General features: G+C 18.9%; 3 protein-coding genes across 6 annotated transcripts; 1 reads left to right on the forward strand and 2 right to left on the reverse strand.

Moving 5' to 3' along the window:
- Nucleotides 1-2,059: 2,059 nt before the first annotated feature.
- Nucleotides 2,060-13,180, forward strand: LOC107997530 (ADP-ribose pyrophosphatase, mitochondrial). 3 transcript variants are annotated; one of them, XM_028666559.2, is made up of 3 exons: nt 2,060-2,560; nt 11,682-11,887; nt 12,506-13,180. In XM_028666559.2, the coding sequence occupies exons 2-3, from the start codon at nt 11,683-11,685 to the stop codon at nt 13,138-13,140; spliced, it is 840 nt and encodes a 279-aa protein (XP_028522360.1). In that variant the 5' UTR covers nt 2,060-2,560; nt 11,682; the 3' UTR covers nt 13,141-13,180. The 3 variants fall into 3 exon arrangements, with proteins under 3 accessions (XP_028522360.1, XP_016911681.1, XP_016911682.1); XM_017056193.2 differs by lacking the exon at nt 2,060-2,560 and adding an exon at nt 11,401-11,426; XM_017056192.3 differs by lacking the exon at nt 2,060-2,560 and having other exon boundaries at nt 11,019-11,887.
- Nucleotides 4,670-8,855, reverse strand: LOC107997473 (exonuclease 1). Its single transcript, XM_028666557.2, has 9 exons — nt 8,526-8,855; nt 8,333-8,452; nt 7,431-7,692; nt 7,045-7,260; nt 6,666-6,953; nt 6,246-6,456; nt 5,307-6,070; nt 4,958-5,066; nt 4,670-4,859 (listed from the first exon to the last, which is right to left on the reverse strand). Exons 1-9 carry the CDS (start codon nt 8,684-8,686, stop codon nt 4,825-4,827), a joined length of 2,166 nt encoding a protein of 721 aa, XP_028522358.2. The 5' UTR covers nt 8,687-8,855; the 3' UTR covers nt 4,670-4,824.
- On the reverse strand, nt 13,176-19,549 carry LOC107997532 (peroxisomal biogenesis factor 3). 2 transcript variants are annotated; one of them, XM_062071770.1, is made up of 5 exons: nt 18,872-19,081; nt 15,889-18,700; nt 15,229-15,498; nt 14,316-14,531; nt 13,176-14,221 (listed from the first exon to the last, which is right to left on the reverse strand). In XM_062071770.1, exons 2-5 carry the CDS (start codon nt 16,150-16,152, stop codon nt 13,742-13,744), a joined length of 1,230 nt encoding a protein of 409 aa, XP_061927754.1. In that variant the 5' UTR covers nt 16,153-18,700; nt 18,872-19,081; the 3' UTR covers nt 13,176-13,741. The 2 variants fall into 2 exon arrangements, with proteins under 2 accessions (XP_061927754.1, XP_016911680.1); XM_017056191.2 differs by lacking the exons at nt 13,176-14,221; nt 14,316-14,531; nt 15,229-15,498 and having other exon boundaries at nt 16,446-18,700; nt 19,039-19,549.
- Nucleotides 19,550-25,019: the final 5,470 nt, after the last annotated feature.

Below are 25,019 nucleotides of genomic sequence, written 5' to 3' on the forward strand. Positions count from 1 at the left end.
AAAATCGAACTATAATCACGGATGAAACAACAATATCAAAACGTTTTTATTGGATCATCATTTAATCATGTATTCTATGATTGGTAAGTTGCATGTTTTAATTTTTTTGAATAATAAGTCAAATATTCAAATATAATTATTTAAATTTCATATATAAATTATAAAAATATATTAAAAAAATGTTTAAATTGTTATAAAATATTATAAATAAATTGAAATAAAAATTCAATATTTTTTTCTATTTCTTTATTTGATAATATAATTATTAATTATAATCATTTGATATAACTTGCAATTAATCTATTGCAATTATTTTTCAAGAAAAATGGCATTTAGAATATCTTATTACCAGTTAATAAGTTGAAAATTAATATCAGAGAAATGTCAATTTAGTTTTTTTAATTTATAAAAATGTATTAATTATTTCATTTATGACATAGATTTAAAATATTTACTTAAAATTTGATTACATGTCAAAAATAATTATTATAAAACGTTAAATTTATCTTAATTTGTAAAAATATACATGAATTATTATATATAATATCACAATGGATTGTTAAGTATATAAATTACAAAAAAATTAAAAATTAATAAATTATCAACTATTATATCTAAAAATCAGTTTTGATAAAATCGATAAATAACGTATAGTTTCAGCAGACTTCGCCATGATCTATAAATATGAGCCAAATTACGAAATAACAATCATTCAATGATTTCTTAACCAACCTATCTATTAGAAAGATCGATACTATAACACTTTAATTAAATTCTTATAATATAGAGAATATTTTTCAATTATTTACACTTAAAAAATTTATTTTAAACTAATATTTAATATTATTTAATATATCGTACAATATAAGTATTCATATACTTATTCATTTTACTTTTTAATTACTATTTACTTATTGTTTTATTTTATTTACAATTAGTCACTTATATATTCATTTATTTAAATATAACTTCTTTAATTATTTATATATTTATTTATTCATATACTATTATATATTTTTGTTTATTAATTTATTTATTAATTTATATTTTTTTATTTATTTATTAATTTATTAATTTAAATTTTCATTTACTTTTTATTTATTTATTTTTTTTTTATTTTTTTAATTTTAATACTAAAACTTATTTTTATTATATTCTTTATGTTACGTGGGTCTCAATGTAGTCACCTCCTCGTTGGTGAGACCTGGTAATTGGCATCAGTTTTCATATTATTTTAATTAATTAAAAATATATTAGAAAATTGTATTACAAATTTTAAATTAAAAATATCGTATTAGAAGTATTATATTAGAAAGATTAGTTTTTGAAAATTGGTGCCAAGCTAAGAACTACATTAATTTTTTTTTCTATGTTTCAGATTCTTCTATTGTAATTAAATTATATATTATTTTTTTTTGTCATATTGCATGTTCAACTTATAAAATTTTTATTATTTTGCAATAAATTTCGAATATTTATAATTCACGACATATTTTATTATTAAAAATTATCTAAATTTTGATAACGAACATTTACAACGTAATTTTTCTAAATTAGTTAACATAAATTCTTAAAATTCATAATCATTTTTGAATCATTAAAAAATATTTTATAATTCATAGCAGTATTTTCTTATATAAATAATTGATAAGAAAAAGATGGAAAATATTTACTTAGACTATTAAGTATAGTCTTTATAGCCTTCTTTGATTTTTTTTTAATGATTTAATGAAAATATTGCTAAAAAATTTGCCAATGTGAATTTTTAATTTTTATAATAATTAAAATAATTACTTAAAATCATTATAATATATATATTAATAAATAAATTCAATTCATTTCTTTAGAACAAATGACAATAATTATTTGTCAAAACTAAAATTAAATTTTTCTTCGTGTTAAAATTGAATTAAATTTATATATATATATATGTAAAATATTAAAATCAAATTTCTTTTATATTTATAAAATTTCTAATTTTATTTATGCTTCATGTGATTGATTATTTTTATATGTTTCAGATTTTTTTCTTTTTTTTAAATTTACTTCATTTTTTTAATCCCACAAAGCATCGCGAGATACATGTATTTTAATTTAAAATTAGATTTAAATTCTAGTTTTAAATATAGTTTCAAATAAGATAGGTATTTAAATTAAATTTATTATGAGCACATTCCGTACAAAGATACTACGCTCCTTAACGAATTATATGTATTTTCAACTCCTTCACTTTTCCTCTTCTCGAATAGAATCAAATTGTTCTTCGTTCTTCTTCTTTTTCTTTCTTTTCAAATTTTTATTTTTCTGAACGTATCAGAGAATTCCATTATCTTCTTGGTGTAAATGTCAAATCTAATTCTCGAGTCATTCTCGGCCATCGTCATGCGACAATGACAAGAGTCGTTGGTCTCTCTTCCAGTGGCTCTACTTCCAGCAATCAGTCGAAGATCCACGGTTTGATCAATTGGAGAACTCAATCAAAGTCAGATCGTAAATCGTTGTTCTCGTAAATCGATTTCAGTGATCAGAGGTTTATGCCTTGCTTTTTTCATCACGACTGGTGAATATCATTTCCAATTTAATCATCTCTAAATTAATTTATTGTATATTATTTTATACAAGGATACATTGATATTAATTATATAAATCATTATATAAATCATCATAACCAGATAATTATTATGTTTTAGATATTATAATACCTGAATATTGAAATACTTTTTCTTATATTTCAATTTTTTCTAATTTTCTTTCTCAATTTGCATACATTCTTAATTTAATTACTATCTACACTTTAAATCTTTAGAATTTTTTAACTTTCATGTTTCTTTTTTTATTTTTTGAATTTTTCTAATCTACTTATTCATATATTGAATTTCTTTATTAAATTTTTATAAGTTTTATATTTATTTTTTATCTATTTTATATTTTTATATTTATCTTAAATTTTTCTGATTTCTTTAACTTTCAAATTAATAATTTATTTTTATCATAATCTCTTTAAATATAGATATCATTTTCATTGTGGGATTTAATATTTTTTGTAGATTATTTTTTTTTTAAATTTCAATATTGTTCTTAAGCTAACACTAAATTATTTCTCAAAAAACAATATCAAGCTAAAAATTTCATAATATGTGTCTGCATCTAAAGATATAGCCAAGATTTCGTTAAAATTTGTTTTTTAATTCAGCATTTTTATTCTATTGTTCTACTTTAATTATGGCCATAAAATGTTTTATATAAAATATAAAAATACAAAATATATATAAAAAATATATTATATATAAAAACATAAAAATATTTATATATGTAAAATATATATAAATTAATATAAATAATTAATATAAATAAATTAATATAAATTAAGATTAAAAATTTTTTTTGTAATTAATAAGTTGAACAACGATGCAATAAAATTAATTAAATATCATCATATTCTTAAATACAAACTTAAAATGTAAAATATATAATATAGACAAGGAAAATTAATAACAAAAATAATAATAAATAGGAAAACAAAATAAAAATATATAATAAATAGAAACATAAAAATTTAGAAATCAGTACCATCTCCAATATATCATAATGAAATAAGCATAAATAAGAAGAAGAATAATAATGAGAAAAGAACAGAATATAAGAATTAATCGGCAATGCTATCTTTTGAATATCGAAAATATTTATTTAAAAATATGATTGTATGATAAGATAGAATAAAAGATAAATATCAGCGTTATCTTTTGAATTATTTTTAGAAATATGGTTTTTGAGAAAATATTTTTAATAAAGATAAAAGATAGCTTTACCGATTAATTCTTACATTTTATCTTTCTCGCACTATTTATTCTCCTTGTTTATATTCATTTGTAATATCCTAAAGATGGCGTTGATTCTCAAATTTTTATCTTATCTCCATTGTTCTCTCATTATTTTTTATCCTATATTTAGTAAAATTTAAAACATGAAATCTGATTAAATTTATTTTTTTTTGATTAACTTATTAATTAAAAATCTTAATAAGTCTATTTCATCCAATTTTTATATCTAGTAAGTACCTTTGTAGAAATTTTTTTAATATTTAAGTAATGATCAATTTTTATCATATATATTGATAAATTTCGTCTATTTATATTATGTTTCTTTTTAAACTTATTTTTATGTTAAATTTTTTTATGTTTTTTGTCTTTTTTAATGTATTTAATTTTTATTGTAATTTTGATAATATATTTTCGTTACATTTTTTTTAAATAGATACATTATAGATAAATAGTTTTATTTTTTCTATTAATGAGATTTTATCATCGCTTTCTAAAATCGTTTTTCAAAAATATTAAAATGAATATATTAAAAATATTGTTGTAGAAAGATTTCAAAATAATTTAAATTTAAAAATATTAAAAATTTATTTTATTAATAATAATAATAAATACTTTTTGAAAACCAATGTTAAGCTAAAAATTATCAGTTCAGTCTAAATTTTACATAATTTCTTTTGATTTTATTCAATTATTGTTGAATTATAATTATTATTGAATTCTGAATATCAATAAACTTTATAAAGATATTTTCTTTGCGTTTCTTTTTCTTAAATTTATATTTTTTTTTCGAAAATAAATTTCACTTAAAAAGTGATTTTAAGAAGGAAAAATATAAATACATTTATATATATATATATATGTAAAAATATATTTAATATTTTTAAAAAATTATTATAATTATAATAAAGTTAAAGTTTCTCAAAGTCTTGTACATATTTTCTTTTTTATATTTTTTACAAATATTTTATTATTACAAAAAATTGTAGCACAGTACACGCAATTTTTATTTATAACTTTCATGTGCGGAAAAATATGATTCTAAAAAACAAAGAAAAAAAATAAAGAGAAATTTGCAAATAAAGAGAATATTTAAATAATTTTCGGAAAATTTCAAAATTTGAATATGTTAAACTTACTTTTTTTTTCAAAACCATATGTGCTTAACAAACTTTGTTGTTTATGTATTGAATGTAATCGTTGGCTTCGACGTGTACTGCTTGTCGTATTTAATTTAGTATCTATAAGCTAAAAGAATATTTTAATATAGTTCAAACAAATATAAAAATATTCTCGATTATTATATCTTCGTCTTAATATTTAATTAATATACTTTTTTTTAATATTTTTAAAGTCATTCAACTCTTTACTAGTTGAATTATTATAGCACATTTATGATGACTTAATGCTTATACAACATGCTTATACAACAATTATATTTAATTTATTTCTTATTTTTAAGAATTATATGTTAAAATTAATACTTACTTTAAAATTACAAAAGCGTTTATTTTTATTTTGTTTTGTTTTATTATTAATTTGTGTAAGTTCTTTTGTATCAGACCATTTAAATGAACTACAATTCAAATTATCTATAGTTTCTTGCGGAATTAAAAATTCGGAATCTTCGAAATTAAATTCTGATGAAGTACTTGGATTATTTATATTAATATTTTCTATATTTCTATTCATTGAAATATCTAAATGTAATTTTCCTAAATCACAATTAGAAAAAATATTTGAATTTTTAATATTTTTACATTCATTTGATACAAATGATATATTATGCTCTTCATCAATATCCATAGGATGTGAATTTGTTTCTATTTCGTCATTTGTCATTAAAATTTGTAAATTAATATTGCTTGTTTGATTGTTTTCATTTGATTTTACATTTTTTTTTTCTGATAAAATTTCATTTGAGTTTGTAGATAAATATGTATAATTATTATCTCTAATATTATTAGTTTCGTCAATAGCTTTAAAAAATTTACTCTCTGTAATAATTTCTTCACTTATAATTGTTTTTCTAACACACATTCTATTTCCTTTTATTCGACTTTTATTCTTAAACAGAAGACTTGGAGAAGTTTTAGGATTAGATGATTTCGAAAATGGATTTGTTCTTTTAACTAAAACAGGAGATATTTTATTTTCGTTAGAAGTATTTACTTCTGAATTATTTTCAATATCTATTATATCTTTGGATTCATATATATTCAAAATTTCTTCTTTGTTTAATTGTTCATTCTCTGTAACATATGTATAAATATCTTAAATATTAATTTTCTAATATATATTAGATGTAATATGTATTAATATATCTGTATATATTAATATATAATATAAATTAATATCTAAATATAGGGAAATAATAATATAAGAAATAAATATATATAGTATATTATATATACTATACATAGCTACCAGAATTATCTTGTTGTTTCACTAAAGTAGGTTTTTTTAAGTAACTTGTATGAGGAATTGCTTTTTGATCAACAGTACTACACCAATCCACAATATTCTTTTGTTGAGAAGATTTTTGCATTTGATTTTGTACATTATATTCTTTTGACCAAATACTCTGTTGAGAAAATTTTGATTTTTGTGTCCATTTGTTATGTTTATTAACTTGATCCTAGAAAATCCCAAATTTATGTATTCAATGTTTCATGATATATATAAATATATATAAATATAATATATAAATATAATATAATAAAATATAATAAAAAAAATTACATATAAATTTAATGTTTGTATATTTAATTAAAAATTCTAACATTTAATTTGCAAGAAATAATAAAACCTACTTTAGTTTATAAAAATAACTTTATTAATGGTTACCTTTATATTATCAGGATCAAAATTATGAAGTATTTTTAAAGTAAAAGGATCACAATTTCCAAGTGCAAGTTGTAATGCAATATCTGGATCTGTTTCTGTACCAGCATAATATAATTGTTTTTCTGTTATATCAGACATGGGTGGATTTAAACGAACTTGTTTTCTTTTTAAAGGACAAAATACTAATTGATGTTTAAAAGTAATAACTGCCAATATAAATGAATCTCTATACTGTTTTGAAACAACTAAAGATTTCATATTTAAATAAGATCCTAATCGAGTTAAAGCCTATGAAAATAAATATATATTTATAGAAATATGAATTTATACATAAATTTAAATAATTTGTAAATATATATATATATATAAAACAATTTACTCTATATATATCACAGTCTGTATTTCCGCTTATAAATTTTTTTGCTTTATTTAATCCAATACCAGGGAGAGATGATAAATAATCACAGCCTGATAAAATACACATATAAAGAAAATTATCCATATTAAAATGTTCAGAACGTACACCCATTACAAGATATAATTGTTCTTGATCAACTAAAAGACCATTACCATTCACATCCATTTTAAATAATACCTGCAATATAAAATACAAAGATATATATTTTAAAATATAAAAATATGTATTTTTGAAATCTATAATCATTTTTATACTTAAATAATATAATAAATAATAATCGTTCTTTACTTAAATCGATTATAAATTCACTTATATAATGCTAAAATTATACAAAAAAGAATATAAACCTTTTTACAACCAAACAATATCAAGTCACTATCTTCAGTGATAACAACATCAACAATTTTATTAATATTAAGATATGCTAATTGTGCATCTGCTTCATATGGTGCTACAATACAATCTATATTCATTTTATGACATTCTTTAATTAATTTTAGAGCCATTTCATGTGTAATATCTATAGATCTCTTCATTAAATTTTTTGCCTCTGCATGTTGTCCCATTTGCATTAACTCATGAGCTTTACGAAGGTTTATCTGTCTATTTCTAAGTACATATAAATGAAAAATACATATATTTAAATATTTAAATAAGTAAAAATTAGAATAATTTATGAAACTAATAATAAATTTATTATACATAGTAATATAATAATAATAATAATAGTAACATAATTAATATAAATTAATTAATAATCAAAAATTAAATAATTTTTAAATTTATTAAATTGGAAAAAAAAATTTAATAATTTGCATTAATATATTCATAGTTAAATTAAAAATTGAGGATTGATTATAATATTATCAATATTTTCTTATATGTAAATCATTAAAACTCAATCAATTATTAAAACAGATATTAAAAATCATATTGAAAATATGAGCATAATATATAATACATTCAGTGAGAGAAGAAAACTATTTTATTTCTTTTTTTTTTTTTTAGTTTCCAATTTTTTTGAAATAAATTAAACAAACACATGTTATTGAAACGTTACAGTAGAAAATTTCCATGATACATAAATGTATTGCATGCAAAGTTTGCACACATAAATGTATTAAACAATTTTATTAAAATGTAAAAACAATATATAAAATTAAAAAAAATTAATATTAATTATTATATTTCAAAATTATCTTTTTATTATATAGAATTTTTATTTCAAATTTTCAAAGATTATACATACTCTCGTCGTTTTGCTTCAGTTTCTTTTTTAGCAGGCAAATGTTTCCCATCAAATACAAGAATTGGCTTTATTTTATAAGATAATAGCATAGATATAAATTTCATACAATAATGAACATATCTAAAATAAGAAAATAATTAAATAATTATGTCAATATACAATATACAATATAAAATAATAACATTTTTCTTACGCATCTGTCGGTTGTCCCATTGACAATTGTTCAGCACAACAAAACACACCTTTATGCAACCAACAATAAGAATCAATAGCAACAACACCACCGGAAAACTGTGCAACATTTATATTTTTTGAAGCTTTTTTCAAAAACGGTAATAAACCAGTAATACCCATCTTTTAATTTAATATGCAATAATGAACAACAATCATATAACTTTCACTTATTATAGTATTCACATTGCCGCCAAAATATCTAATCACTGAATATAATAATATAAGATACGTAACTTATAAATCAATACGATATTATAATTTTATAAAAAAAATATGAAGCTATTTAATTTTATATATTTTATTCTTTCTACTTACAATAAAATAATATTATTAATAATGATAAAATAATATTATTAATTATAAAATATATTTTTTTCATACAAATCAAAAAAATTTTACCGTTATATAAAGAAACAATATATTCTTATTTTTAAATAAAAAAAATATTAAAATAGTATAATAATAAAAAAAATATTAAAATAATATGTATTTATATTTGTATTTTAAAAATTTTCTCAAATATATAATAATAATAATAATAATCAGTAACAAATAATAATCATACATATTTTAATTTAACTTTTATTTTCATTATTTAAAATATATATAAATATTTGAATAATAATACTTTTAAGAAAAGTTTATGTATTTTCACAATAAATTATAAATAAATGATAAATAATAATTTTTAAATTTTAAAAAATTTAATTTAATATTTATTATTCAATAAAAAAAATATTTATTGTTAATATTGTTGATATATTTAATAATAAATAATAAATAATAAAATAATAAATATTTAACAATAAATAAACATTTTATTATTATTTAAAATGAAATAATTATTTATTATTATTATTTAAAATGAAATAATTATAGAAATATATTTCTGATCATATTCCAAATTATAAAATCACTAAATTTATAATATAGCGCCATCTATTGTTTGTATTATAATTTAATACATTTAAATTGTATTTATTTTTTTCAATTATACAATATAAAAAGGAAATTTTCAAATTTTCAAAATTATTAAATTAATTAAAAGTAAAATAATATAAACATAAAAAACATTTTGATATTGATCATTCATTTACATTTTAATTTTCAATATTGTCATTGTAACACATATTCACACATGAACTTTATAATTTAAATATAATATTTTATAATTCATATTTAATTACTTATATGTTTTATTATCTAATGAAAAATCATAGTAATAAATTTATTATTTTTCATTTCATTTTTTAAAAAATTTATACATAAAATAAATTATATATATCGCATATATAATTTACTTTATAATATATTTAATGTATAATAATTAAATTGTTTACAAATAACAAAAACTTTACATTGTATATATTTTTTAAATCTGTTATATAAATTATTATTGTATATGTAAGTATATATTTTAATGTATTATTAATGTGCTAATTTTTTTTTATGTTAAAAATCTTAAGCATATTTCTTACGTTAACATATTCAAACATATTAAACATACTTCAATTATAATCTATTTAATATATATCTAATATCTATCTATAATTTATTTAATATTATTTATATAATATAATTTAATTATTTATTATACATATAATATTATTTATTAATATTAACTTTGTTGAATAAAATATCTAAAGTCATTTCTGAAAAAAATTCGATATAAAATAATTTTTATAAATTTCATATATTTAATTAAAAAGTGTATTAAATGTATTAAATTATTAAAAGATTATATTCTTTTTCTAAATCATTTGTTATTTTTTTTTCCAATTATATTTTTTTATCACAAAATTATAAATTAAATTACAAAATTGAAAACAAAAATTTTTGATATTAAAAATTCCTATTTTATATATATCAAATATATCAAATGATATATATATATATTTTATATATATCAAAAAAAGATATATACAATTTTTTTCTGAAATTTTAAAATCTAAAATTTATAGTATTCAATTTGAATTCTTGTAATTTTAAATCAAAAGAAAACAACTTAAGAAAAGATAATATATAAAATTTTTAAGATTAAAAATTATAAAATTAAAAATTATTTGAAATTTATCTAGAAATTTTTAATAATTTAAAAATTTTGTATCAAAACAAATTTATGTTATCTAATGAAAAGTTGATATCTAATTTTTTTAGAAATATATACTTTATATATATGTACTATTTATACATATATTTATAATATTTTTATGTATTATTTATGTTTATATATTCATTTATATTATATCATATTATATTAATTATCTTTTTTCAATATTGAATTTTCTTTTATAATTTTATTAATTGAAGAATTCTCAAGAATGTGCAAAATAAATCATTTAAATTTATCTTATTTCTTTTTAATAATGTAGAAAAATAATATGATAAATATTCCAAATAAAATTTGAATTTCAGAAAAGTAGATTCTGATGTTAATCTTTCGTAAATCTATTATTAATTATGTTTTTTTAAATAGAATTGTAGATTTTTCAATGAATACTACACTTTTTTTATTATTTTTTTAAAATTAAATATCAATATAATTCGAAAAATTAACTTAAAAAATAATTAAATATTTAATTTTTTAATTAAAATGACGTACTTCCGCCTTCTTTCAAAAGATGTATTCCCTTGTGTGACAAATTAAAATATATAGTGTGCTGTAATTATATTGTGATCATTTGTAGTAATAATTTATAAACTAAGAATCATTTCAATTAAATAGCTTCCAAAAATATGTAGTATAATATGCTTATAATATGCATATAATACGCTTAATTTTTTCTTCTTTCTAGAACGAAAAATATTTATAATTGATAAGAAATTTTAATTTTACTTTTTGAATATCTATGAATATCATGTATATTGATTTGTCTACTTTTGTTAACAATTATTATTTCACTATGAAATTTTATTTCACTATATTAAAATGAATAATGAAATCTTTAAAATTGTATAATATAGTAATGAAAAAATATTGCTAATGACAACTAACAAGTTTCAGAGTGAGAAATATCTTATATTCCCTTCATAATAAGTTTTTTTTATTTTTTCTGATAAAATAGTAATAAATATAAAGATAATTGATTATTTTGATGTGGATTGTTTTTATTAGAATGATTCATTACGAATGTAGACAAGGTTTATATCCATCTAGCAATATAAAACGTTTCGAAGTACCAGAAAATAAAGTAGCATGGAATGTCGAATTCCCAGAATACAAACCAATTGAATATACTGCTGCACTTGTTAAAGGAAAACCTTGGGCAGATCCAGAAATTGGAGAAATTTCATTTAAACCCAAGTGGAATTCTATTGATGGTAAATAATTATATAAAATGTTATATTAAACTTTTTAAACTAACAATACTTAACCTTACTTTTTTATAAAGTATGAAATTACAGATAATAATTATTTTATTTTTAAGTTTTTAATTTATATATTATAGAATTCATTACTCATAATATATAAAATATTTTTTATATTTTAAAATTTATTTTTTTATTATCATTATTATAACAATAATTATTATTATAATTAAGTATATAATTATAATTATTGAAAATAATTTTTTTATTTTATTAAAAATACTATATTTTATCAAAAATAATTCTTTTACTAAAATGTCATATCATTAATACATTAATAATAATAATAAAATATAATTTGTAAAATTTAAGTTTATTACATATAAATTAATTTACATATAAATTATATATCAAATTTTTATTATATATTTTTTTCTATTTATTATAATAAAAATTAATTTTACTTTATAAAAGTTTTATTTTATAACATTATCTTTTAATATTTTATGATATATAATAATATATATATAAGTTTAATTGAAATATATCTATTAATTTCATCAATTATATTAAATATTCATATTAATATATGTTTTAGATATATAAATTAATTTATATATTAATTAACAGGAAAAGTGAATCGTAAAAGTTATACAAATGATTATAATATAAATAAAAATGGTTATCCTTTAAATCCTATTGGTCGTACTGGTATTTTTGGACGTGGTCTTTTAGGACGATGGGGACCAAATCATGCAGCAGATCCAATTGTAACACGTTGGAAATCGAATGTTTCAGGAAGTACAGAAATAAACAAAGATACAAAAAAACCAATTTTGCAGTTAGTTGCCATACAAAGACATGATTCTGGAAAATGGGCTATTCCTGGTGGAATGATTGATCCAGGTGAGACAGTTTCAACAACTTTAAAAAGAGAATTCATGGAAGAAGCTATGAGTTTCTTAGAAAAAAGTCAAGCAGAAAAAGAAGAATTAGAAAAATGTATCAGAAAATTATTTGAAAGAGGAGAAGAAATTTATAAAGGATATGTAGATGATCCTAGAAATACAGATAATGCTTGGATAGAAACTGTAGCTGTAAATTTTCATGATAATGATAATAGTCTTTCCAAAAACATAACATTAAAAGCTGGTGATGATGCACGCAATGTAAAATGGGTAGACATTGATAAAAATTTAAAATTATATGCTAGTCATAGTGAATTTATTAAAAAAACAGTGTCAAAACATAATGCACACTGGTAAAAATTTTGAAATTTTAAATAAAAATGATTACTTAATAAAATTTCATTCTTTTATTGAACATTCAGAAAATTAATCAAAAATTTTATATATATATATACTACAAAAAATAAGCTTAATTAATATATTTTAAATGTATTTATATGTTCATCACAGATAATAATTTTTATTTCTTAAAATTATGTAAATTCAAATCATTCTTTAAAAACTCTATATCTTTATAATAATATATAATTAAATATTTTACCAAATTAAATTATTTTTAATATTATTTTTTTAAAAATGTATTATGAATTTACATAACATGAAAAAAAATGATATTTTTATATATATTTTATATAATACAAAGATGATAAAATTTATTTTATGAACATCTTAAAATAACTCTTAAGAAAATGTTATATTAAATAAATATTAAAATAATAAATTTGTAAAAATACTGCTTAAATAGATCCTGCTATATAATTAAGTAATTTTAATTTTTATTTTAATTTTTAATTTTGATAATTCATAATGATATAATTAATATAAACATTATGAAAAATTCTATATAATCTATATACAAACAATATTATATTTTTACATTCAATAATTCTGCTACAGCCTAATAAGATACATTACAATTATTTGATTCTATAGAAACATTAAACATTTTTGGCTTGTTTAAATCAAACATATTTGAAATTAACTTTACAGGATTTATATATTCTATTACAGATTGTTTATGATCAGAATTTTCTAAAAAATTTTCTTGTGACTGGATATTTAAAGTACTATTATAATTAATTAGTTTTTTAAGAATATAATTCATATTTTTATTATTTCGCATACTTTGCAACATATTTTTATGTTCATCTGGAAGAATTGTATCAGTTTCTTTTTTCTTAGCTTGGTAATAACGTTTTTCTAAATCTAATGCATATTGCGCTTGGCTTTGTCCTAACTTTGCTGCTTTGACAAAATAACTACGAGCTCTATCAATATCTACTGTAAAACCACCCCTACCTTGAGCATAAAAAACTCCTAAGTTATATGTAGCATCTGCATGACCTCGTTCTGCTGCATCATTATAATACTTTGCAGCCTAAAGAAAAATATAATATTTAATAAAATATAGATTTTTGTAATTTATATTAAATTATTATTATATCATCAATATATCATTAATAATATCATACTTGTGCATAATCAACCAAAGTTCCAAGCCCTAATTCATAACAAAGTCCTAAATTGAACATACTAGCAGCAGATGATAAATTTGCACCAGCAGTAAAATGTCTTATAGCATCCTTGTAACGTCTCTCTTCTACAGCTTTTAAACCATAATGAAGTTCAAATTCAGCCACAGTAAAATTATGAGTATTAGCAAATTCTTCAGTGGCTTCTTTTAGAGCCTGAGAATATAAAGAAATAAATATTAATATAATACTTTTAATATAATAACTTTTATTTTAAATATTTTAATAATTAAATTATAATCGTATATCGTATATAAATTAATCAAAATTTTTAATATTTTTATTGTATTTATATGTATATATATATATATATATTGAATATATTATATATATATATCGTATTTATATATATTATATATTGTATAATTTTTATAATAATAATTTTATATTTTATAGTAATAGTTATATATTTTATAATAGTATATTAATTGTTATTATTAAATTTCAGTAAACATTTTTTTTGGAAAGGAAACATAATAAAAATTTTTTCAAATTTATATTGTTTATGTTTTTCTTTATAATTTTACATTATTATAAATATTATTATAAGTATTATTATAAATAATAATTAAATACTTAAAATTACAAAATTATTTATTAAATTATTGATTACAAACGTAAAGTGGACTTTGAATGATCTAAAAATATTAAAATTATAATATAGAATATATAAAATATATTTAACATTTATTAAATTATTAAATTATATTTAACACAAATTAATTAAGGTTTATAGTAAATTTAAATGATACAATAATGAGAATATATATTAGTTTAATCATAGAATGTTATCTGCTTTCTATTATAATTTTTTTTTTTATATATTATAATGTCTGCAAAATAACATTCTTACCTCTTCATTAGTAATTGGTCCGAATGGCTTGTCAGCTTTCCATTCTTCTTCATTATTTTCTTGAGCATATATTTTACTATTGCCAATACAATTAATAAGAGGTAAAACATGTGGTTTTAAATTTAATACTTGATCAAATAAGTAAGAATTATATGTTTCTGGCACTTGTAATAATTTATTTTTTAAAGAATCAGTTTTTTCTTTTTCAAATAGTCTTCTATGAAGACATAAGGTTTGACACACTACCCATCCGACAGCTAATACGCTTGTCTATTAAAAAAAATTATTATATTATTTATTAAAATTATTAAAAAAATAAAATTAATGTTATTATTGCTATTATTATAAAAGTAATATATTAAAAAGTTTTACGATTAAAGTACATCTAAAAAATTTATATAATTTTAATAAATATCTATAATTATATATATAATACAAACCGAATTATAATATCAATTAAAAAATTGAAAAAAAAAAAAAATAATGAATAATTGAAAAAATTTAGAAATAATAAAATATATTACGATGTATATATATATATATATATACATATAAAATTTTAAAAACTTTTATATTTAAAGAAAAAATAAATTAAATTTTTTAAAAATGTTAAATGAAAAAATCATAAATGTGAAAGATAAACAAAACGACGCAATTTACCCATCCTATGGCTTCTGACCAAGTATATTTCGTATTCCATTTGGAATCATGATCTTTGTCCTTTGTACCACTAGTTTTTGTTGAGCCACAAAATTCTTTATTAAAGATGGAAAAAGTTGATGGTAGAAATTTATGATTATATATCAAACTTGTTTTAACCTCATTTTTTGAATTTGGATCTTGAGATGTTTGATAATAAACATTTGTACGACATACACGACGTTCTAAAGTTTCACGAATACCACGAGTTACAAACTTCCACATTTTGCCAACCGATTATAATATAAAAAAAATATTAAAATTAAGATAAATTTTTACTACTATCGACTTCTAATATCTACATGCGCCCGCAAGAAGAGCGGCACACTGAAAAAGTTGATGCTGACAATCAAATTCTAGAACTTTTTTTTATATATTGCGCGCGCAATCATATTACAAATGCATTAAGTTAATTTTATTTTATAATTTTATACATTATATATTATTTAAATATAAATTTTTAATGTATTTTTAAATAAATTGTTTTTCATCTTTATTAAGTATAAATAAAATAGTAATTTATAGAAGTCAAAAATTACATTTATTTCAATATTAAATTATTTATAAACATTCGTTATTTTTAAGAAAATTGCTATAAAAAAAGAAAATAAAATAAAAAAAATTTATTTGAAAAATAAAAATATATTATAATTTTTTGTATATAATATCATAACGAAATAATTAAGGAATTTTTACAATTCTGTTTTTATATTATATAATGAAAATTCTATATAATTTTCAATTATATAGAAATACATTATTATAATAAAATAATTAAAAAATAATTAAATTTTACAATTTTGTTTATGTATTGTATACATAATCATATATAATAAAACCCGTTATAATACCTTATCCATAAAACATTTTACATATAATAAAAGAGTAAAATATCAGTACCTTTCCTCGCAATTTGAGTAATATACATATATAAGAATTCTTTTCATATTATATAAAAGATTTATATATTTTTATTTAAAATAAAAATATATTTAAACAAAAATATTTATAATTATATTTATCAAGTATAATTTGTTAAACAATTATTTTAATCACTTTTACATATAATATCTGATATTATGAATATTTAAATTCTTAAATTTAAATACTAAATGCTTCATATATATTTGCTCCAAGTGCTTTAAGTTCATTATTTGTTATAAGACGTTGTAATAAATCATTTTGAAAATCTCTTGATGTTGATTTATCTGGTACTTGTCCATTTATAATTGGTATTAATTTAGCCATTGGCATTGATACTTTATTAATATTTGTAAATATATTTGAATCATATTTCATGCTTATGCTATTTTGATTTGATGTTCCTGGCACTGAAATACCATTTTGAGCAGTTTTACTGTTTTCTATTATAGGAGAACCAACAAAGAATGCAGATATGTGATCCACTAATAAACTAAATCCATTTCTAATATTACTTTGTGTTAAATTTTGTACTTCTTCAGTTTCCAAAAGATCCAATGTTTCATTGAATAATTTTAATAATATAGGTGATTGTTCTTCCTCACAATTTGATAATAGCATATATTCAGCAAGATTTTTTATAGGATTCTTTGAACTATCTGCAGAAATAGAAGATGTTAAAGCCCAATATATTTCTTCTATATCTCTTAAAGTTAATTCATCTTTCAAAGATATTGATGCTGTTATTTCTGCCACTTTATCTCTTATAAGTAAACTCAATTTTTTTATTTCATCATATATAAAATGACGTGAAAGTGACATATATTTTGTTTGTATAATATTTTCTGTAGTTGTACCATTAGAATTTTGAATGTCCTTGTATACATGACCACCCATTACATTAAATTGAATTCTTATTAAAGTTGCCAACATAGCATATGAATAAACTACTACAGCAGACCTAGCAATTGCTAAAATTTTTAATTCATTCCAACATGCTATTTTATCAGGACAACCATTTCTGAGCTTATTTACAATAGTATTAGTATCCAAAACTTTTACTATAGAATCTCTTAAAGTTGATGTGAGAGATACTATCATCTGACTGCATGTTCTTTCATTACATTCAAAATATTGCCGACGTTTTGATCTGTCCAGCATATCTTTTATTTCTTTCTCTTGCCATTCTCGAAGCCTACGTGCTGTATATCTGATAAAAATAATACTACCAACAACAATACCTCCCACTATAAACTTTCGTCTATGACGATTCACAAATCCACGAAGTCTTGAAAACATTTTTTTTTTACATTAACTATATAAAATTTGACTTACATCATAATTTATATTATGTTGGTCTTTTTATTCTTGTTACCAAAGGAATAAAATATAATTCTTATAAATATCCAATTATTTCTTATTAATGTTTTTTAATCTAACCCTATTATTTTATCCCTATTATTTTAATGTTTAAAGTAAGGGGTCTTATTGATAAATAAGTCCTTTTTTAGCATCCAAGATGAAAAATTTCTCTTTTTCTTTTTTTCTTTTATCTTTCAATATCAAATATACTTTAATAATAGTAACAGTATATTTATTTCAGTTTGATTATGAAGATATCTTGATTAAATAACATGTTATATATTCATTTCTATAAAATATATTAAAACACTATATTTTTCAATTTGTGCAATAAAACTAATACTTATTGAAGAACTCTCTTGTATACACAATTGTACAATATAATTTCAATTATTTGAATTCAAGAAATTATCAGTTGTTTCAACTAATAGTTGTAAGTTGATAACTGCATAGTTAATAGCAAATCATCAGTTAACTTTACTATCAATCTCTGTGAAAAAGAAATTTTTATGTAATTCAAATATATGTTAAATATATTTGATATTTATATTAAAGAATGTATTAACATTAATTAATGTATTGTGAAATGTATATTAATAACATTATTGATACCATATAATTACGACGTTACGAATTTTATATTTGTATAAAAAAAAATTACCATATAAAACATAATAACTAATCGGTATTTTCTTATTTTTTATTTCACAATATTTGATGACATATATTATTTTAAAGAAAGTTTTAAAATTTCAGAAGTTTATCAATTAGAAATTATTTTAATTCATATAGTTATAATAATTTATAAAGAAATATTCATAAACTAACCTGAAATTATTCACTTTTGCTTTCTCACTGAAGACTTGTATATTCATTGACTGTACCTTTCAACTTTGATCTTTTATAAATTTCATTTTTTAATTTTCATTGTATTTTGAAGTTGAAATATTATTTATATTTTATCTCTATATTACTGTCATTAGATTAATGATTATTAAAGAAAATATAAATAAAATATAAATTTATATAAATTTCTTATAAAGGATATTTTTATTAGAGGAAATATAATTAATCAAATTAATGAATTAATAATGACTTCATAATAATGATAAAACTGTATTTTAAATTGAAATATATTATGCAATTTTTAATATAATACATGCGAATAAATTATATTTTTTGATTATTTTTGAAAAATAAATTTATTTTTGTAATTTTTTTTCGAATGCGTTTTAATTTGAAAAAAAATGAATAATGAAATACCGTCACTATGAATAAACATAATATATGCAATCTTAGACACTATTATTTGAATTTAACTAATCTTTATTAGATAATAATTCCATTAACTATTTTTGTCGTTAGATGGTTGTAGTTTCCAATTCTTCTAATTTTTTTTATCATAATAATGTACAAACTTTATGAATTATAAATTAATAGTTAAATAAATATATAATAATCTTTTTATCAAATGAATATTTTTTTAATGTATTTATTAATATAATTAAATTTATTTATTAAAATATTTTTATAATATATAACTTTTTATGAACTTTATAATAAACACTTATCTAACTTATTTTTTTTTATTTATATAATTATATGTTTTATTTATTTGAAAGGTAACTATTTATAAAAAGATATTTACATTGATATCAAAAAATAATAAATGAAATATCTATAATATGATTAACATTTAATGCAAATTGTCAAAAACTTGATAAAATAAATTTCTACAAAAGATAAAACTTTTTTATCTGAAATTCGTTTATATCCTTACAATATAAATGTATAATTATTTTATATATTAATATATTTTAATATACTTTATATATAATATACTTCATATTTTAAATATACTTTAAATGTATAATTTAGATGACTATGAAATATCTGAATCTAATTTTAAAACTATTGATGCAATAAACATTAGATAAATGTTGCAATAAAGATTTCATAATTTAAAAATATTACTTAGCAATTTTTAAATGAAATATAATTAAAAATTTGAAAAAATTTTGTATATAATTTAAAATTTATATTTATATTTTATAATTTAAATGTTAATTTAAAATTTTATTTAAAAATTAATAACGAAATTAATGTATAGATATTATATATGTTTTGAATATCTTTTTATTTTTTGAATATATTTTAAGTTAAACATATAAATGTTAAAATGTAATTATTAAAATTAATTTAAGGAATTATAAAATAAATTATTATTATATAACTTTCTCAAAAATTTAATAATTTACATTTAGATATAAATAAATCAAATAAAGCAAATAATGTAAATCATGATCTAAATAATAATAACTTAAATTTATTTTTCAAAAAAGAACTTTTAATTTTTACATCCAATCTTTGTTTGATTTGCCATAATTATTCAATAGTGACATCTATGAATTGATTATACAAGTATATCCTATAAATTATCGATAGTCAATAATATTGATTACATCATTAAATATATAAAAAAAAATTAAAAAACTTTATATATTAGTTTATAATATATCTACGGAAATTTAAACATAAATTCTTAACAAAGTTATTTTTTTTCACTTAAATTATATAAATATTGATTTTTATCTGCAATTTCTTTTTAAAAAGTGAAAACTACTTTATCTTTAAACTTTATTGAAGATAACTGCCATCTACAGTTCTAGTTATATATTCTAGTTATATATTTTAATAACTATATTTATAATTTAAAATCATTTTATATATATTATTAATATAGTTATAGTTATTTTGAATATAATTATAATTATTTTGAATTTAAATTTATTATAACAATTAGGATGTTCATATTAATTTTCTTGAAATATTATATTAAAATTTAATATGTATTTAATTATTTTTAAAATATTAAAATATGTCATAATACAATTTGTATTTATTTATAAAAAGATAATAAATATTCGCATAAACGATAAAAAGATAATAGATATAAGAAATAAGATATATGAATTAACTTAATAAAAATATAAGACTATAAATAAATAAATACAATAACATTATCATTAATAACAAAAAGATATATCTAGAGTAATAATTTCAAGTTTTGTAATTCGAATAATTATATTTAATAGTCAGAAAATAAAATCGTAAATTATATTGTCAATCAATCAGACGATATGATAAAAAATTATGCAATTAAACTTGGTGAATAAATAATAAAAAAATAAAATTTGACTTGAAATATCGAAAATATCAGCATCGTAGAAGTCGAATTTAAAAAAAAAATTTATTTGAAAAAAAAGAAAATATTAAGTATATTTATTATTATAAAAGCGTCATACGAAAAGAATATTCATAAAATTTTTTTAAAGATATTAGAAAATATGAAGATAATAAGATTGTTCAATTTTGTGAAAATGTCAATTAAATTATTTGACAAACTTTTAAGTGTATCGAAATTTTGCATATAAATACTAGAATATTGCTGTGATTTACAAAAAAAGTTACTTGTTATATGAACAAATTTCATTTATTTCTTCATTCACATCGCTCATGTTTCAATTGCCGGAAACTCATTACAACAAATGCATAGGAGTTTTTATATTCCAATAAATCCAGTGATCGATAATGATTGTTCAATAGTGTATTAATAATATTTATGAAACATATTTTAATTGAAAATATTTTTATTTATTAAATATATTATTTTTTATTTAGTTATCTTATCTATTATATAAAATAAATTTTTATTATTTATGTTTCTATTGTATATTTCTATATGTATCAATTTAAATATCTTATAAAAATATATGAAATATATGTTTTAAATATATTTTTTATAAATAATTATCAATTTTATTTTAAATTTTGATTTAAACATGTGATAAATTTTATAAAGATATATTAATGGAGTATCTTAATAATTCAAAATTATTATTATCGTGAAATATAATTAAAAAATGTAGAAAATAAAAAGAAAAAAAATGAATTTCACTAATAATTTATCGTAACATTAATAAAAAACAATGAGTATGTACATATATTTAATAATTTTATCTTATTTCCAATCTTTTTTTATTTTTATAATTAAGCTCAACATTTTAATAGACAAGGAACATAAATCGCACTGATAATTTTAAAAATTCCTTTGTATATTTAAAATATTTTATATTATTTACATATTAATAAATCTATTAATAAATTATTTATATTGACTTTAGCTTCATCGTTAGACAGCGATTATAGTCATTGCACATATAATTGCGTCGATAATCGCATACATGCAAATATGCACTGAGATTAAATGTGCAAGCCACGTGGAAGCATCGCAAATGATCCTGATTGGTTGCAGATCCCAGCGATATCTGACGTGGAGGGGAAATATTGTGATGGTCGAAAAAGGTCGAAAGACCAGAAGGGATGGGAAGATTGCTGAAGGACGCTCCTTTCAGCAGAGAAACCGAACGAGAGTGGGGAAGTTGCCTACACGTGCGACTTCCTTCCCCTTCTTTCCCTGACCTGATCTATTTGTCTTTTTCCTTACAGTTGCGGCACAGTTATCTCTCTCTTGCTCCCAAGCCATGCTTCTCTGCACGCACTACCAAATCATTATTGCGACCCCTGTTTCTCGCCTTCCTGGAAGACACGTTTAAGCAGTTTTGCAATTAATATGAAATCTGAAATCATCATATAACCTGCAAGTGTTTGTCTATTTTAAAATAATTTTTTCAAAATATTCTTAAATATATATATCAATAAATGATATGTGTAAATAATTATTAATATTAAAAATATAGAAATTGTGATTATTCAAGGAAACAATAATAATTTGTAAATAATATTTAATTTAAAAGTTATTATAAAAATATATATAATGCTAATATTTATTTAATGAAATCATATATTTTTATTTCATTCGCCTTGCTGACAATAAATTATTGTATAATTTCATACGAAGATAAAAAAAAATAAAACATTCTTTTTATTAATTATCTATTAAATCTTTTTATATTGACAATGGTGAATACTAAATTTAATTATCAATTTCTGTTTATAATACAAAAATAATTGAGTTAATATAAACATACGTTTTTTAATTATTTCTTTTCTTTTTTAAAAGCAATAATTTTTTAGGTTTAATTATTTGCATTTTTAATAGTATGAAAAGTAATTGCACATACACATTTAAATAACGTATATTGTATAAAAAATTTTTTCCTTAAAGGAGTAGATAAATATAATAAAAAATAAAGCGAGAGTGTAAATTGAAAAAAGGGTTGAACAAGTTAAGTGCAGTTAAAAACAGTGTAAATGGTATATTATAATTAAAAGTAAATTGGCTGGACGAAGGGTTTCCGTAGCTTTTTTTTCGCCAGACAATATCATTCGGCCGTTTAAATAACATGTTGAAATTCTTATTGCGTAATGTACCGATGTTTTTAAAACGTCATCTGTAAAATGGAAGAAAAAGAAGGAAGATAAAAGAGGGAAAGAAATAGAGAAAAATGAGAAAGAACTGTTATTTTAATTTCTATCGTTCTTTTCACGACATATGAGATCTTTTTCATGAACTATTGGCAGCGTCAGTCACGGAAAAATATGCCGTGACGCCGTTTGACTATATTAGACGCGCGCAAATATTTCGAATGAACACGTGTGGTTTTAAATTCTATTGCAAGAATAATAGAGCGCCATAATTCTATTTCTAATAATATCCAAAATACGAGATCTATCTTGATTTAAGCATAACCATATTGATAAAAAACAAATTACTTATGATAAAATTGATGATTATCAAAACATATTAATTTTTTTTAAAATGAATATTCAATAATTTATTTTATGGTGATGAAAAAAAAAAGATTTAGATTTTGGATTTGTGAAGAACTAAGATACATTATAAGAAAGTATATTTTTTTCTTAGTAGATAGTTTGTTTTTTTTTCGGACAGCTGGTCTACCTGAAACGGTTAGTTGAATATTAATAGTCATCATCTTGGAAATAACCGGAAAACATGCCGACAGCTGATTACTCAATATGGGTCTTGCTGGCGATATATAGTGCCACGAATGGATGCTTTTCATATGTCATCGAAATTACTAAACCCTTTCGATGAGATCGATATGAGATGCGTAACCGAGTCGAGACCACGTGTTGTTAGAGAAACTTTAATCCTTCGATTGCTTTGACATAGATTTCGCATTCGATTTGGAAATATTCTGGTAAGATTTATAACGATATGTGATCAAGAGGAATGATTCATTTAATTGCAACATATTATAATTCTTGTCTATCGAAATATTGTATTTACCCATTATTAAGTTGTAAGCGTAATATAATTTCTAAAAAAAATATATAAGCATATATTTTATAACATATAAATATCTTTCAATAGGAAATTCATTTCATACTAATTGATTAACTAAAATATTAATTGTTAATCGCTAATCGTAAAAATTTATATGCATTTGTGAACAGATTTTATTTTATGAGATAATAAATTAAAATATCTATTGCTGAATTAAAAACTTTTTTTAATATTAAAAATTAACATATATAAAATTATTTTGCTTGAAATATTATTAAAATATTTATAAAAAGTTTTTAAGAAATATAATTAAAAAATATGTGATCACTTATAAAACTGATGCAACATTAAGATAGAATATCAATTTTATATTCTGAGTTGTTAATGAGTTTATGAATTTCGAAGCATTTTTTGTTTTAATAATATATTTTAAAGTATAAAAAAGATAAAATAACAAAATTTGTAATTGAAGGTATATTTTTTTTTAAAAATGTTTTTAATGTTAAACTCATTTTTTAATATCGAAATGAATTTCAAC

The sequence above is a fragment of the Apis cerana genome, linkage group LG2, assembly GCF_029169275.1.
Source record: "Apis cerana isolate GH-2021 linkage group LG2, AcerK_1.0, whole genome shotgun sequence".
In the NCBI taxonomy this organism is placed as follows: Eukaryota; Metazoa; Arthropoda; class Insecta; order Hymenoptera; family Apidae; genus Apis; species Apis cerana.